Raw genomic sequence first — 16,453 nt, 5'->3', positions numbered from 1 at the left:
ACATTCCAGTCAATCTTGGAGAACCGATTCACTGCCGTGGAAACCACAACAGACGTAAACCAGTATCTTGAAAATGTAGTTCGAATTCTCAGGCAAGAAGACACGAGATGTTGTGGCATGCAGCTTAAGGGCAAGAAGTTCAAACTTTCGGTAGAGACTTTAGGGCTCATGAAAAAACGACGTGAAAACCAACCTGTCACTTCGTCAGAGAAACGGCAATTAAACCAAGAGATCAGCAGGCGCGTACGACACGATCTCCGGTGCTCCAATACTCTTGCAATTGAAAGAGCAATTGAGCAGAATCGGGGTCTAAGGTGTTCGTACAATCTCTTGGAAGGAGCCATCTGGCAAAGTTGACAATAGCAACGGGAGAAGTCGTTTCTTCCAAGCCGTCAGTACTTTCGGAATTAAAGGACTTCTACGGCCGGTGATACGCATCGCATGCACCTCGCATTGATCCCGAAAATGAGGATTCTATTCTAGAGCTACATTAACACGACATTTCTCCGAAGAACTGCCTGAAGTAATTATTGGCGAAATCAAGATTGCTCTTAAACAGCTTAAAAATGAAAGCCCCTGGAGACGACGGCGTTACCACAGAGTTATTAAAAGCAGGTAAACCGGTATTTAGGGAACTCCAGAAGCTTTTTAACTCTGTCCACTTTGAACTCCATAGGCGTGGAGTAGGAGTGTGGTCGTCCTGTTCTTCAGAAAGGGAGACAAAACCCTGCTGAAGAACTGTCGTCCCATATCCGTACTGAGCCACGTCTATAAGCTGTTTTCAAGAGTGATCACGAACCGTCTTACGCGAAAATTCGACGAATTCCAACCCCCGGAACAGACCGGGTTTCGGACCGGATACGGCGCCATAGACCACATCCACACAGTGCGGCAGATTATACAGAAGTAGCAAGAGTATAATCGGCCCCTGTGTCTTGCATTCGTGGACTATGACAAGGCCTTTGACTCTGTTGAAAAAGTTGATTGGCGATACGTCATGGCGATAAGTGATGAGATGTCTTTATGAAGCTGCCACCACGTCCGTCCGAGTACAGAACCAGCAAACAAATCCCATACCATCGAGGAGTGAGACAAGGGGACGTTATTTACCCCAAATTGTTCGCTAATGCAATGGAGGATATGTTCAAGACGCTGAACTGGAAAGGACGTGGTATCAACATCAATGGCGAATACATCTCTCACTTGAGATTCACAGACGACATCGTCATCGTGGCAGAAACGCTGCAGGACCTACAACAAATGCTGAACGAGCTGGCTGATGCTTCTATGCGTATCGGCTTAAGGATGAACTTGGTCGAAACCAAGGTCATGTTCAATGAACATGTTCTACCGGAACCGACTACGATACATGGTACCGTCCTCGAAGTTCGACCTCGGGCAGACTTTGCTATTAGGTAGAAACAACCTTGAGGACGAGATGAATAGAACAATTCAGCTGAGTTGGGCAGCGTTTGGGAAGTTACGTCGAATCTTTACATCGTCGATCCCACAGTGCCTTAAGACGAAAGTCTTTAACAAGTGCGTCGTGCGTAATTATCACTTTTAAATCATCAAGAGCTAGGTTTTTCAAAAATATAACGATAAAAAATATTTAGTCGGTGGTATTGTTAAGAAAAAAACATACAAAAGAGACTCATCGTCCAGTGAAAAACACTTAAAAGTCGTGATGACTTTTACAACATGACAATTTATCTTCCCCAGCCATTTAATGGAATTTAAATTTTTTGTGTTTCATGTTGGTCATACTGGTCGCCCTGCAACTGCAACAGGCAACCAAGTATAAGTGTATTATCTATGCAGGCAACTACGTTATAGTCTATAGGTACGCAGTAGTTATAAGCTAGTATAAGTGTATTATCTATGATACGCACTACGCGTTGTTAATTGTTATTTGTAACTGTCACGACAAAAAAATCTGAGAACATCGACTATGCTTTTTATTGTTAATAATTGTTTACTTGCAAAGTTCTTAGGCATGACTTTTTTTTCTAAGTTAATTCGCGTTGTCCCTAACCTATAAAAGTTTTATAATATGAGTCTGCAATAAGAAAATTTATGAACAAACGAAGAGTTTTTAAATAAACAAAAGAAAACACTCAAGCTAAATATCTAAAATACTGAAAAAGTAATCTGTGGCCATCATTAATATGTTAATAATCACTTATCAGAAACATCAAGATAAATTGAATAGTTCTTAAGTAACAGAATTCAGGAGCATATTCGTTCAAGTTATCAACAACTAGCTTCGCTTCAGGTCAGTTCGACAATAATCCCCACAAATTTTTAAGATTTTCATATTTTATATTTATTAATTATTTGGTAACTTAAAGTAACAATAGTTAAACATCTTTTCATTTTAAACTTAAATTACTATATTATTAATTTTAACTTCTTGGTAATACTTAATGTACGTAAATAAATAAACAATTAAACACATTAGCATTGGTTAACACACATGTTAAAAGTGGTTATATTGATTTCTGCAGTATATTATATTGTTAATAGTGCTTGAGTTGGTTGAGTGGTGCTACTAATATTTGTAAATCTTGTGAGTATTTATAGTAACTGAATATTTTTTAGCTTCTAAGTTTTAAAAAGTTTTACAATAGAATCACATAACAATACTTATTCTGCATTCTCTCTCGTTTCTCGGAAACTCCAAGGTAAAGATTCATTTAATTCTGACTCCAATGTTATAAAAACCATTATACATCCACATTATGCAAATCCCTTAATACAAATGATTTACACTCATTCTGATGATGACACATGTCTTTTCATCGTTCATGTGTCCCAGGAGCTATCTAAACCAACTTCAGAAACTACTTTATGGGCTATTAAATTTGGACAATTCCTGCACACTCCCAAAGTGAAAGGTTTTATTAATCATGATGTTAAGAACATAGGCCGTAACAAAATTCCAGTTGATTTTTCAACAGCCCAAGCGGCATACTTCTTTCTAGCATATCATATTATTGATATGTGCAAATATAAAGCTACTGTACCAACTTTTAATGTAATAAGAATGGGATTGATTAAGGGTATTCTGGTGGACTGGGTGGTGGAAGAATTTACAATGTCACTCTGGCATTTCACTGGATGTGGTGAAGTTATGAAAATAAGACACCTGAATATAAAAACAATTACTGACAGTAGAACTGCATGAGCTCCTACCCCTTCTGTGGTAATTAAATTTAGGGCTCATATAATTTCCAGTAGACACCTACAAATTTCTTACAAACCAATGTCTTAAGTGCTGCCGTTATGGCCATTTTATAACTCAGTGTCGATCTCAACATAGGTGTTTTAAGTGCTACAAATCCCACACAGATGAGTCTAATAATAGTGTAAGTAAGCATAACGCCTCTTGCTTCTCGCCAAGAATCAATCAAAATTGTTGTCTTTCGATGACATATCATATATTGCAGCATCCCCTCGGTTTCCTCCTGTACGAAGATCCTATGCAGACATTACAAAAGAGGTGTTTACCCCTTCCACATATTCTCCATTATCCCTAGTCAATCCATTCCTAAAACTAATAGATCCTATCGTAAAACCATTATATTACGTATATTACCTTTTGAGATAGGGACATGGGGAATGACTATCAAGCCCATCAATTGATCGTTAGTAGGGTCACTGTGGGTATAATTGACCAATTAAGGCAGATTTTATTATCAATTATTATTTTACTCTAATATGAAATGAAATACAAACTTAATTATTTTGATGATGTATCATCCCATTTAGATGTTTAATGCAGTGAACTAATAACTTTTAATTTTTTCTTACACAAAATTTGTTACAATTTATTTTTTGTTAATTTACTCCTATGTTTCTAAGTTTGACCAGAAGATTTCAATGTTTGATGTTCTATTAGTTGACCAGTAAATAAAACTAACATATTGTTTAAAAATGATTATCTTATTACACCAATTTTTGTTCCTATAGGTTTAAATTATAAGTGAATAGGTAGTGACATTAATACTGTCATAAAGTTTAAGTAGTAACATAGTCTTATAAAGTTTTTATTTTAATCAAGCAAGATTTTCTGTTAAAATATGAACTTAGCTTTTAAATCTTTGTATATTTATGAGCATCAATACTTAATAAAGTTATATTATTATATATGTGTATTATTATAACAACAGTCTCATAAAATATTCATTTCAATTAAACTTAAAGCTTACCTTAGGTATATATTTTATGTATCTAATTACTATACTTTTATTAAATGACTTTCGATGGTCTTAGGTAATCAAACTTTTATAATAGTTACATGTAACAATATCCATTCAAGGTTTTGGTAAACATTTTGTCATTTCTTTAACTTTGTAAAATCCCCTTGAATTCACAATACAAGGAGGATATATGGCTTCAATTATGTATTCGTTCTTGTACCATATGGCATCCGGCTTATCAGGCCATTTAAATGTGTTTGGTGTGGAAAGCACCTTGACACTATTCTCTTCATTCTATTCTCCTTCATATTTCACCATGACATACTTTTCTTACTTCGTACTTATCCTCCCGCTTCTTAGTAGACATACATATTATTACGCTCAGCAACTTTGGAAAGTACTTCGTCATTTTCGACGTCGCTAGATTCAGAATAAACAACAGTTTTGCGTTTTTTAACTTGTCTTTGTTTAGGTTGTTCACATTTTTTTATCTTCAGGGCTAACTTATTTTCTTCCTTATGTTGCTTTTCTTTATCTTTGGCTTCCCAGTGTTTATCTTCAGGGCTAACTTATTTTCTTCCTTATGTTGCTTTTCTTTATCTTTGGCTTCCCAGTGTTATATCCACTCTTCAGACGATATAGCATGAGCAAAAGCTGGACTTATTGAGACGACAGGAAATGTCATATTAGCTTTCGACGCTGTACATGTTTTTTGTGGAGTTTTATTACCACACTGAATATTTATTTGAATATCTGTACCATTTTCTAAAGGTTGACTCCTTAAAACTTCATCATCAGACTTACTTTCTTCGTCAACAGATTCAACACCAACAGTGATATTTTGGAGATCATGACCAATGGTTTCAGGCATTTCATCAGTTGAGTCTGACTGTTGCTGTTCCAGAGAGTCTTTGTAACTGAATCAATCAAACAAGTTCTGAGTTATGCTGTTAATCATTAGGGTGGTTATTTGAAATTTGTTTAATTTCTGACCTAATTTTGAAAGTTTTGTTTTTAGTTAAAAATAGGCACAATTTATATTCTATGCTGTGTTATATACACATATAAAGCCTGAACATTTTGGGAATTTGCACCTCTGCTGCTTATCCCGAACGGCCCAATGACATGTCTGATCCAATGACGTTTGACGTTTCATATCGAATTTTGAAGGTTTCAGCAAGTTCTAGTCTGAATGTACCCAAATTGAGAAGTTGATCATTTCCTTTTATATTATTTACCTTCTTGAACATAACCCAAGAATTTATAATAGAGGTCCAGGAAATTATAAAATAAGCGCATAGTTCTTCATTGTGATGTGATAACGACATGTAAATGAATCTAATAAGTCCACGCCTCCCATGTGGGCATTGTACTTCTTGATGACTTTGGGGCTTGGAATAGCAACTCTCTCTTTCTTCGATTTATCAAAGTGTGTGACTGTGGTTGCAGGTTCTGCTCCTACGTAAGTGGAAAGAAGGTTAACGGGTTTGTTATCTTTCCACACAACAGCTCTTACGTCAATATCATTCACAGTCGCCACGTTTTCCTCATAGAATCATCTGGGTACGTTTTTTTTCATTATAGTGTTTTTTTCAGGCAATTTTCAGTTTCTCAATCGATTTACTCTTACTGTTCCCAGTGAGAAAAATCCTTCCTTAGCTAAATAGGTGACGAGAGGCACAGAAGTATAGAAGCTATCGAAGTATATGTGTAATGTGATTCACATTGCGTGATACCATTCTAGCTAACCTGACGACTGTATTGCCAGACTCTCCCAAATCTGGAGCACTAGGTAAGATGTTATTTTTGGAGCCCCCTCCATTGTAAACCTCAAATCTATGAGCATATTCTTGTAGACTGCAGATGAGATATAAATTGTACCCCCACTTATGGGGTTTATTGGGCGTGTATTGTTTTATGTAATGGCTCATTTTGATTGCACACATCTGCATCTGCTTCATATCATCATCTAAGGGAACCTTCCCAAACTGGCAGTTGAGCGTTTCCTCAAGAGGTCTTATTTTGAATAGCCTGTCATAGTCTGGATGCTCTTTGGACAAGCATCGTCGGTAAAATGGAGAGTGGAACTTATTTTTTCAACGGCATAGTATTTTTATGTGATCATAACCAAATTTTTCACTTCAGTAAGCCCTGGTGTTTGAAAATTTTCTAACTGAGGTGTAAATCAAAATGCCTAGGATTTATTTAGGATATTTTCATTTATAATTTCAGGATTGGCGATTTCTTTATGGGCTGGCTGCGTACAAGTTAATTTGTTCTACTATTTTCTTTTTTAGATCTGATGTAAAATTAAATGAAAAAAAAATCATACGGCGTTTTACAAGACATCAATACTTCCGTTATCTGAGTTTTTCCCTTAAAAATAAGGCTGTCTTCAGCAGTAACAAGATTCCGTTTTCGCCAAACCAGAAGTCGTTTATCCCTTGTGATCTACTCTGGGGTGCTGCTTCTTCGGCTTCCAAAATAGGAGGGTCTGGCATATTTTCATCATTGTCGATTACGAGAGGAGGATGAGCATCCACTTCATCAGACTGGGCATTCTCACCCTCATCACTATTTTCAAGCTCTCGAAGAACATCTCGAGCTGTTTGATAATAGTGACCTTCATCCTCTACTTCGGAGTCTGACCCGTCTAAGCCATCTCTCTGAATTTTCAAGAGTTTCTAAATACTTTGTAATTTCGCTTTCTTGTAATCGCGGCATGTTGAAAAGCAAAATAAAAATCCTTCACCAAACATGCATTTTTTAGCAGGCAATGCGCATTGTAGTTTTCCTACAACATACCAGATTTCGCCTAATTCGACAGTAGCATCAAGTGATAGAAGATATAATCAAGCAAATAAAAATATGTTATATACATTATAGTTGTACTTACATTATATTTTATCAAAGTCCGAACACAGCTACAAAACTTAGTTTCGCACCACTAGAAAAGTTTTCTTCAAATTGACATTTGACATTAAGTTATTTTCAATGCAAGGAAATATTGGATGATGGAAAATTAAAAAAAATTAAAAGAAGGTCAATTTTATCTATGATGTTTAGTATGTTGATTAAAAACAACATTGTCCATTTAAGGGTTAAGGAATGTAACTGTCAGCTCTCAATCATCATCATATTTTTAGCAAATAGAATAGTTGAAGCTGCTGTGTAGTGGTACGTGATAGTCCCCAAGTTATAGTCATTACACTTTACATTATCACAGAAGCAACTCAGTGACCTCAGGACAAGTTTGTTGGGGTTATAAATATGACCCGAGACTTGATGCACTAAAATAGTTCCTTTAAATGCTTTCTGCTCTTTCTCGTGTTCCTTGATCATCTTCTTAACTTCTTCTATGTCAACATCTTCGATAACAGAAATCTGTATATTTGGACACCTTTCTCGAAGCACATCTCCAAAGTCGAGTTGAGTTGGTCTGCAGTGCGTTTGCACCGATGCCACTTAGTGCCACTTTTCCATGTCCCGCCTCATGGTAATTCCACGTGTATTTTAAAACCAGTGGATAGAAATCCTGGATTCTGCAACCCAAAATATAAAACATTGTTTTATTTCGATACTGGGTTACAGGACCGTCACTCAAAAAATGCTGGTTTTCTACAAGGGCGGCACTTCCATAAGGACAGGCTATAAATGTGCCCAAATGGCTCCAGCGTTGTGAGATACATTTAACGACACAGTGCAATGAGATGTAACGTAATCCTTTGTGTAAACCACTACTGTATGCAAAAAAATTTGAGTCCTGGAGCCTCCAAAATGATATGACTGAATTTCTTGGTTGCATTTAGTATTGTAGTTTTCTGAGAAGTCCATGTGAATTAGTGCATCCTTATCAGTTAGCGACTATTTCAAAGATTTCATAGCTTTGTATTGATTGACAATGTTCTGTTCATGGAATCATTTTGGAAGATTACTCTCTTCTAACTGCATAACTATATCACGTGGTTTTAAGTTCAGCATCCCTTTCTTGTACTTTGTAACATATCGATCTTGTTTAGTTTTGATGTCCTTAATCAATTCTTTGACATGTTATGACACGGCAATGTCCATACCATTATCAAACTGTTTATATGGTAAAGTCTTCATCGAACAGTCCTGGCAAGTTCTCGATAAACATTTTTCCGAGTAACGATCACAGCACAGTGATTCCAGTGCAGTTTGATGTGTAGCAAAGTCAAGAACATTTGCAGTTTTTAAGGCAACTAATTTTAAATTGATGTTTTCATGAGTACTCAACATTGGCAGTTGGCCAACTAAAAATGTCGTTATAAATATTATTATTTGGCATATGCTCTTCCTGAATGCTATCTTGAACTTGTTTTAAATCGTCTATTTTTTTTAATGATGGGCACTTTTAAATAATAGGCTTTGGTTGATGGAAGTGAAACCAAAGTTGTTATTTTTTCTAATAATGAGAATGAATGTTTAATCTATAGTCGATAATTAGGTAATTAGGCGATGTCAACTGTGTTGTCACTTTTTAGTAAAAAAAAAATAGTGTAGTGACAAAGCGAATGATTGAAAAACTCTTAAATAAATGAAATTGCTTGGATTGTTTAGTAGTTAGTTAGTGTTCAAATCTGCCGATATTGTTTTCAATACATAATGTAATTGAAACTATAGATGTATAAAATATAAGAATGCATGATTGGAAATGAAAATAATAAACAACGCTGAATATATAATTTGTATTTATTCTTTATCAGATGAGAAATCATAACTATCATTTTCAGTGACATTAATTATAAATCTGTCTGAAACATTGTCGATCATGTTGTCGAGACCAAACATTTTATCCTCTTCTTTAATGATATGAGCAATGCAGCTACTCCATTTCTCAGCCGTGATATGTTGAAGTCCTAAAAAGTTTTTTTACGTCTGCCATTTTGAAAGTTTTATTATTTTTTGCAACATATCCTTTAGCCTGCGCCCATACCAATTCAATGGGATTGAGCTCACAGTGGTATGGGGGCAGACGTAAAACAATTATCCCATGTTGCATTGCCATCTCGTCCACAACATACTTGTCGGAATGTTCTCGTTTTTGCTGCCGTACAATGTCTATAAGATTTGCTTTAACCATTGTTGCTTCAAATGAAACACTTTTACTTGTTAGCAATTCTTGTATTCTAGCTTTAGTCCAAGAAATTGTAGGCAGCGATTCTAGTTTTCTGGAATGGTAGGGGACATTATCCATCACAACCACCGAATTAGGTTTTAACTTAGGCAAGACCTCACTAAGCCATTTCTCAAAACAATCGGCATTCATCTCTTGATGATAATCTTCTTTATTATTTTTGGCTTCAAATATTAATAAGCTGTCTGCAACAAATCCTTCTTCCTCGCCTATATGGCCGATAATTAACCTTTTTCCTTTCCTGTAGGCTGTTTTAAGCCAGTGGTCAAGCCGTAGGCCGTCAAGCCAGTGGTTAAGCCGTAGGAAGGCCTGGCGGGACGATAACACAGTCTGGTCAATCCATGCTTTCTTCGGTCCATGACCTTAAAGATAGTAAAAAAATAATGTTATTGAAATTAAAATATAATGGAAATTTTAAATAAATAATAAATTTTAAATAAGTAATAAATACCTTCGTTAATCCAGGTTTCATCTTGGTAATAAATATACCTTCCTTCCCTTCGATACTCTTACCCTTCGAAGGTATCGCTGGCGCCATAAAATAATATCATTTCTGTCAATTAAAATGCTATGTTTTGGCTTTGTGACATATTTGAAATTTAAATGTTTCATAACCTTTCTTAATGTACTCCAATAAAAATTAGGTAAGTCTGGGTCTTCATTGACAACCTTAAGAATATGTAAAGTCATGAAACAAAGTTTTTGATTACGCAAGTGTGCGCAAAATAATAATTTCGTTTAAGATTAAGATTATTCTGGTAGACAAATAATATAATGCAATAAAAGAAATAAAGTTTAAGTTACTTTTGTGGTGGTGAGTGGCTCATTTTCATAAAAAAATTGAATGGACTTTTCGCCTTATAGCGGCAAAAGTAAAATCGTCCAATTTATCTTTGAAACAGTGCTTTGGTTCACGTTTCTCGGGAGACTTAAATTGTTCATTTTCTTTGTATTCTTTTAATACACTGTAAACTGATATCACACCAATTCCTACAACGTTAGCTGTTTTCGCAACACATTCTTTTTTTTCGGGAGTCTCAGTAGGTAAAAGTGAAGCAGCTTTCTCATCAAATATGTTTTTGTAGACATTTTGAATCAGTTTCTAGGTAACGCTGAAACTAACCCGTGGTCGCTTCTTTCTTGGAGACAAGCTTTGGCTTGATGTGCTTGGTTGAGGTTCCATATCGTTAATACGAAACAATATAACAACAATAAATATATAACACAACAATAACAATATAACAAAAAATGTACACAAACACTATCAGACCAGAGGTTAGACGCGCACGGCGTTGATCGGTGTTGCCAATAGTCGCCGTGCCGCGCTTTGTAATAAGCTGTCAAAAACGGACTGTATCAAATCACTTTTATACGATTCTATTGTAAAATAGAAATATTATTCTTTTCTATTATAGTTTGAAATTATTAACTATTTACACTCATTCTTCATTCATCTGATTGAACGACAACTCAACGCATCACTATTACTTTAAATATGACAACATTATTTTAGAAAGTGACATTAGTTATTGTCAGCAGGGCTTCATCTAATAAAATATACGATTATATCCATAAGATTCACTTGACAAAGATGTTTTTCTGTACAAATTTGGCCACCATTTCTTAAATTACAAAACATCCTCAGTTTTTAGCTTTTTAGAAATTTACGACTGTAAATTTTGAGCTGGAGTTTGAAACAAAATCAATGTATTATCCTGGGACGTAGATACGATCATGCTGTCTAACATTTTTTTTTATGATTCCAAAATCACGGTCATTTGGTAAAAACGAATGACCACGTATGGGAAAATACTGATAAGCCTTTTCAAATCCGTTAGAGTCAGTCAAAGCCAACATAAATCTCAACAATGTATTATTTTTATTTTGACCAGGGCAGCCGTCGGAAAAAAGATATAAATACTTAATATGTAGTCCAATATTATTTTTTATATAATGCATTCACACTGAACAAACCTCATTGGTTCCTTTGGTAACAATGCCTTCGTGATATATGTAAAACGTCGATTTGCCTGTTTTTAAATCCTAAATACCAAAACAGTGAACCCATATTTGCCGAAAATAAAAAATAATTTGTATTGGTATTTGAGGCAGTGGTAAATTTTGCATAAAATGTTATAGCCGCAACATCATCTCGTTCCTCACAAAGATCTTGAACTAATGAAATTTTGTTGTAAAACTTCTTGGCCCGTCTTTTATGGATCATTAACCCTTAATAGGGCATGCTAAAACTATGTATGTCTGAAACTTTTTCATTACAAAAATGTGATTATGTATGTATACAGATGTAGGATTGTATATCACCACATCTGTAGTTATTTTCGTTTTCTCAAAAAAACATGTGGGAAAATATTTCCCTTTGCCCATCTTAAACATTGTCTTTTACTGAATGTGGGAAAATGTTTCCCAGCCGGTGGGAAATATATTTCAGTCACATTAGGTAGTATAGTCTGGTGTGATTTATTCCATGAAATATTTACAAGTAAATAAAATACTGTAATGAAAGTTAAGTATCTTTATTGGGTGTGAAAGTTATAGAAACAAGGCGCAGCGCACAATGGCACTTTACAAACTTTACATATATATGTCGTTCTTTGTTCTTTAGCTCGCGTGCTGCACATCCTGCACCTTCTAAATTTTGCTAATTCAGGCATGTGGGAGCCAACATCTGATGTTCGCACCTCTTCAGGTATTGAGTTTACACCTCCTTTTTTGGTCTTGAAGACTGGGGCTTGACATTTTCGAGATGAAAAATTGTTTATGAGGCCCCTGCCTAAACGTAAGCGAAAGTCTTTATGTGTGTTTCTCCTTGTTGAATGAGACATCATATAAACAATGTATGCATTTATAACTGCAGCCTCGAGCAGGAACCAGAAGAGTCGGTGCCAATTCTTGCGAGATTTACGACCAAGAGGATATGACGCCCTGTAGTGATCAAAATGATCTACTCCACCCATGAATTGGGTATATTTTGTTATGGAAAGTGGGCAAAACATTGGCTTCTTGCTACCATCTTTCTGTTTCCTCCATATTAGTTCAAATGCTCGTGGATCAAATGCAGAGCTTGCAACGAAAACATCCTTGGTATCCCTCCATTTCACCACTGATATTGGTGCAGCACATTGGTATATAAACTCTCCAGGTTTCAAAGACGTTTCCTTTTTTTCTTCTCTATTTAAATTTCTCCCTGTTATCAAATCTGGTAAGCCTTTGCGGTTTATTCTAATTGTTCCAACACTGTAAATATCTTTCTCATGTAAAATTTCCATCAGAGGAAGACTGGTTAAGAAATTGTCAAACGCAACAAGTGTATTACCTGGCAAAGATTCACACAAGTCCATCACTACTCTGGCCCCTAAATTCTCCTCTGTTCCATTATCAATCCTTCCAGTATAAAACTGAAATTCATACATATAACCTGTACGGGAATCAGCCCTCACCCAACATTTGTATCCACGTTTAATGGGCTTTTTAGGCATGTATTGTTTCATATGACTACGGCCTTTAAACCTTATCATACTTTCATCAATTGAATTAAATTCAGAGACTCTTACATTTTCCTTAAAAGTTTTGTTCAGAACTTCAATAGCAGGTCTAATTTTCGACAATTTATCATAATTTGGGGTGTTTTGTGAAGCTTCAGTAATAATGTTTGATATGTGAAGGTTTTGTGTTATTTTTTTGAATCTTTTTAATGGCATAGTTTTGCTTATGACTGGGTTTCTGTAAAATTCATCTGTCGGCCAATATGTAGTTATATCGGACAAGGGATTTATACTCATCAGTATAATCATACCAAAGTATGCTTTTATCTCTTCTTTCGTAACATTTTTCCAAGATTTAGCATTTTTGTGATGTGCATAAATATTTGTGTTCTCAACTATTACATCAATCAAGTCTTCTGGAAAATAATCAATGAAATAATCAAGCGGTTGACTTCGGTTAGTGTATAATTTCTTAACTTGCATTTCTCTGTGAAAACTAGGCCAATTAATATTCTCAGCTGTAAAAGACCAATCTCTTGCCTTATTTTGTAACTGACTAAATGTATCTCTACAAAAAACTGATTTTGGTTCAGGATGATTTTGTTCACCTGGCAAAGAATTGTTTGGTATTGAAGCAGTGCCTGCTTGTCTTTCATCCAATGGTAATGAAGAAGGGCCGGCTTGTCTTTCTAAAGCTCTCAAAGGAGTACCTGCTTGAGATTCTACCATTGTAACATCTTGTGGTATTGAACCAATATTTACCATTGTTTCTGGGACAGTAAACTCTTGAATTGTGATACTTTCTTGGACTTGTTGTTCATGTGATACTGGTGAAGTAATATGTGTTTCATCTTGTATTGACGAAAAATCAGACTCACCCAACAGTATACTATGTAAATCTTCAGTCGTTAGATTTTGAATTTCGTCCAACCGTCGGTCGTAATCCACCGAGTAAAAATCTGTGGCACAAGAATCAAATACATCATCATCAAACCCTTCTTCTTCTTCCGATGAAAACAAGGCAGCCAATTGACTTTCAATTTCCGAATCTTTAAGAGGTTTCTGAAAAGTAAAACGCACAAAATGGATATCGAAAATAGTACATTTGTTACAGGGAAACAGTTTCCCACTTGGTTTTTACATACGCGAACCTAAACGGGCAACATGAAAATATTTCCCACACATTTTCAACGCCTAAAACTCAAGTATCAATTGTTTGGCTTATAAAAATGATAAACAAGTAAACTAACTCAAAACCTAATGAAAATTATTTGAAATAAACACTTACCGAATTTTTTCTCGACATTATTACAATAATTGTGCAAACAACCGGTAAACATCAGCAAATTCATTGACGATCTTGTCAACTTTGACTTTGACAGGTGTTTTTTTTTCTGCGTTCCATTTTACGGTGTGCGTTTGGCACAGACCATAAATTACTTATTAAAAAAAAGTAGAAGTGACATTTTGTGGGAACAGTTTACTTATTGACCGTTCACAACACGAAATATTATGTGGGAATAATATTCCTCTTGCCCAATTAAGGGTTAAAGGCGTTACTAAAATCTAGTAAGGTCAATACTGTAAGTTGCTTACTGTCCATACCCAAACGAATGTCATCGGCAATTTTTATTAAGATAAATTAATTAACTGAATAAAACACTCCGTAATTGGAAAAATAATCGTTTTATTAAAGCATAATTATTCGTCGCTACAAGTTACAATCATACTACAAGTTACAACAAATAATACTGTTTTTTTAATAGAAGCAATAATCATATCTCAATTATTAAAAAAAAATATTTATTTAAAACCATAATAATGGTTCGTCAAATTAAGAGTTATAATTGGCAATACAAACTATCATACTATAAGAAATAATACTGTTTTCTTAAAAGAACCAATAAACATATTAAGCCTATTATTAAAATTGTTATTTATTTATCTTCTTGCAGTGGCCTCTGCTTGTGGAACAGTTTTTGTTGCAGCTGCATCTCACAAAACTTTGTCCTGATACAACTGAATGTTTCTCAGAGTCTTGGTTTACATCTGCTACCTAAGTTTGACCGCAAATGCGGTTGACCGAAATATAGTTTCTGAACTACACCATGTTTTGTAAAAACCTTCGTCATTTTCCTGAACATTAACTCCAATGATGTTTCTGACATCTTTGCCTTTGTCAACATCTGGAATCGGTATAGAAACATTATTGCCAATGTTGGCAGGTGGTTGAGATTTGTCAGAAGTGGCTTTCATTTTCTTAGCCTTTTTCACAAGATTTTCTGCTGCAGTTAAGAATAGCTTTATGAATGTCATTTTCAGATGAAGAAACTTTTTCTTGGTTACTAACTTCAGCAAAGTTGTCATCACTATTTTCTGTCAGGTTAACATTGCTATAATCTTCTATTTACTTCCTTTAATCATCTTCATCCTGAATATCATTTATGATTTCTTGCGGCAAAGAGGAAGTCGACAGTCCTACTCTGGGCCCTTTTCCAAATAATGCCTTGTATGGCGATTGTTTTATTCCTGAATGGTGGGCGCGGTTTTTCATGAATTGAACATTTACAAGCCTTCTGACCATTTCGTTGAAGCGTTGTTCTTTATCCAAGATCCTATCGTATTTTCGATATTTTGATTGGCATGTTCAACCGAACCCTGGCTTTGACTGTGCCTTGGTTTCCCGTGCACGATTTTGAGTTCTAGCCACAGACTGGCAAGCTCACTTATAACATTATTCACAAATTCCCTACCGTTGCCAGATTGAAGGAAACACGGCGCTCCTATAGTTAGAAATATATCTTTTAAATGGTAATCTACCTCTGTCGCTCTCTTAGATGGTAGAGCGCGTACAAACTTTGTTAGATGGTCTTGGTAAACCATAATAAATTTAAAATGCTATCTGGCTATGTTTGAAAATCGATCAGATCTACTTGGCATCTACTTACTATTCATTTTCGAATGAAGAATGGGTTTTGAGACTAATACTCTCTTTTTCTTTATTTTCTTTTGATAACAGACACTACATATAGTTAAATACATATTGGCATATTTTTTTGATGTTTCGGCTAACATTCTGTCTCGACCTCCATGGCCGACAGCCACATGAGATGTGGCTGCGTCAATCACATCACAAAGTTCATCGGATGGAATATAATATTTCATATTACTCTCACTCCGCGCAATCAGCTTTTTAACGTCCCCGATTTCTAACACAGCAAATCGTTTCAATCTTCTTTGTTGTAATGGTGTCTCTTTTTCAAAATTTTGTAAATTTTCTTCCAATTAACCAGTATTGCCAGTACTTGATGGCTTCTTTCATTGCTAAGAATTCAAGGTATATTTTCCTTCTTCTTTTTTTGTGAATCATTGAGTTTCTTTGAAAAGTAACCAACAGGTTTTTCTCTTCCATCTTTTTGAATTTGTTTCAATATTGCACCTATGCCATTCAACGAGGCATCCGTGTAAATCGTAATAGGTAAGTCATCAGTCATAATATATCTCAGAGAAAGATTTTTCGCACTCTTCTGATCGTAAAAATTGAACATTTTTCCTCAGTAACTTACGTAGTGGATCTAATATTATTGAAC

At 35.2% G+C, this 16,453-nt stretch overlaps 1 protein-coding gene across 1 annotated transcript; it reads right to left on the bottom strand.

The window, feature by feature from the left end:
- Nucleotides 1-11,878: 11,878 nt before the first annotated feature.
- Nucleotides 11,879-14,275, bottom strand: LOC124537828 (piggyBac transposable element-derived protein 4-like). Its single transcript, XM_047114753.1, has 2 exons — nucleotides 14,152-14,275; nucleotides 11,879-13,925 (listed from the first exon to the last, which is right to left on the bottom strand). Exons 1-2 carry the CDS (start codon nucleotides 14,167-14,169, stop codon nucleotides 11,895-11,897), a joined length of 2,049 nt encoding a protein of 682 aa, XP_046970709.1. The 5' UTR covers nucleotides 14,170-14,275; the 3' UTR covers nucleotides 11,879-11,894.
- Nucleotides 14,276-16,453: the final 2,178 nt, after the last annotated feature.

This window comes from Vanessa cardui, chromosome 19, assembly GCF_905220365.1.
Source record: "Vanessa cardui chromosome 19, ilVanCard2.1, whole genome shotgun sequence".
Classification (NCBI taxonomy): domain Eukaryota; kingdom Metazoa; phylum Arthropoda; class Insecta; order Lepidoptera; family Nymphalidae; genus Vanessa; species Vanessa cardui.
The sequence above is the reverse complement of the archived record's forward strand: the minus strand, read 5'-3'. Positions and strand labels throughout refer to the sequence as shown.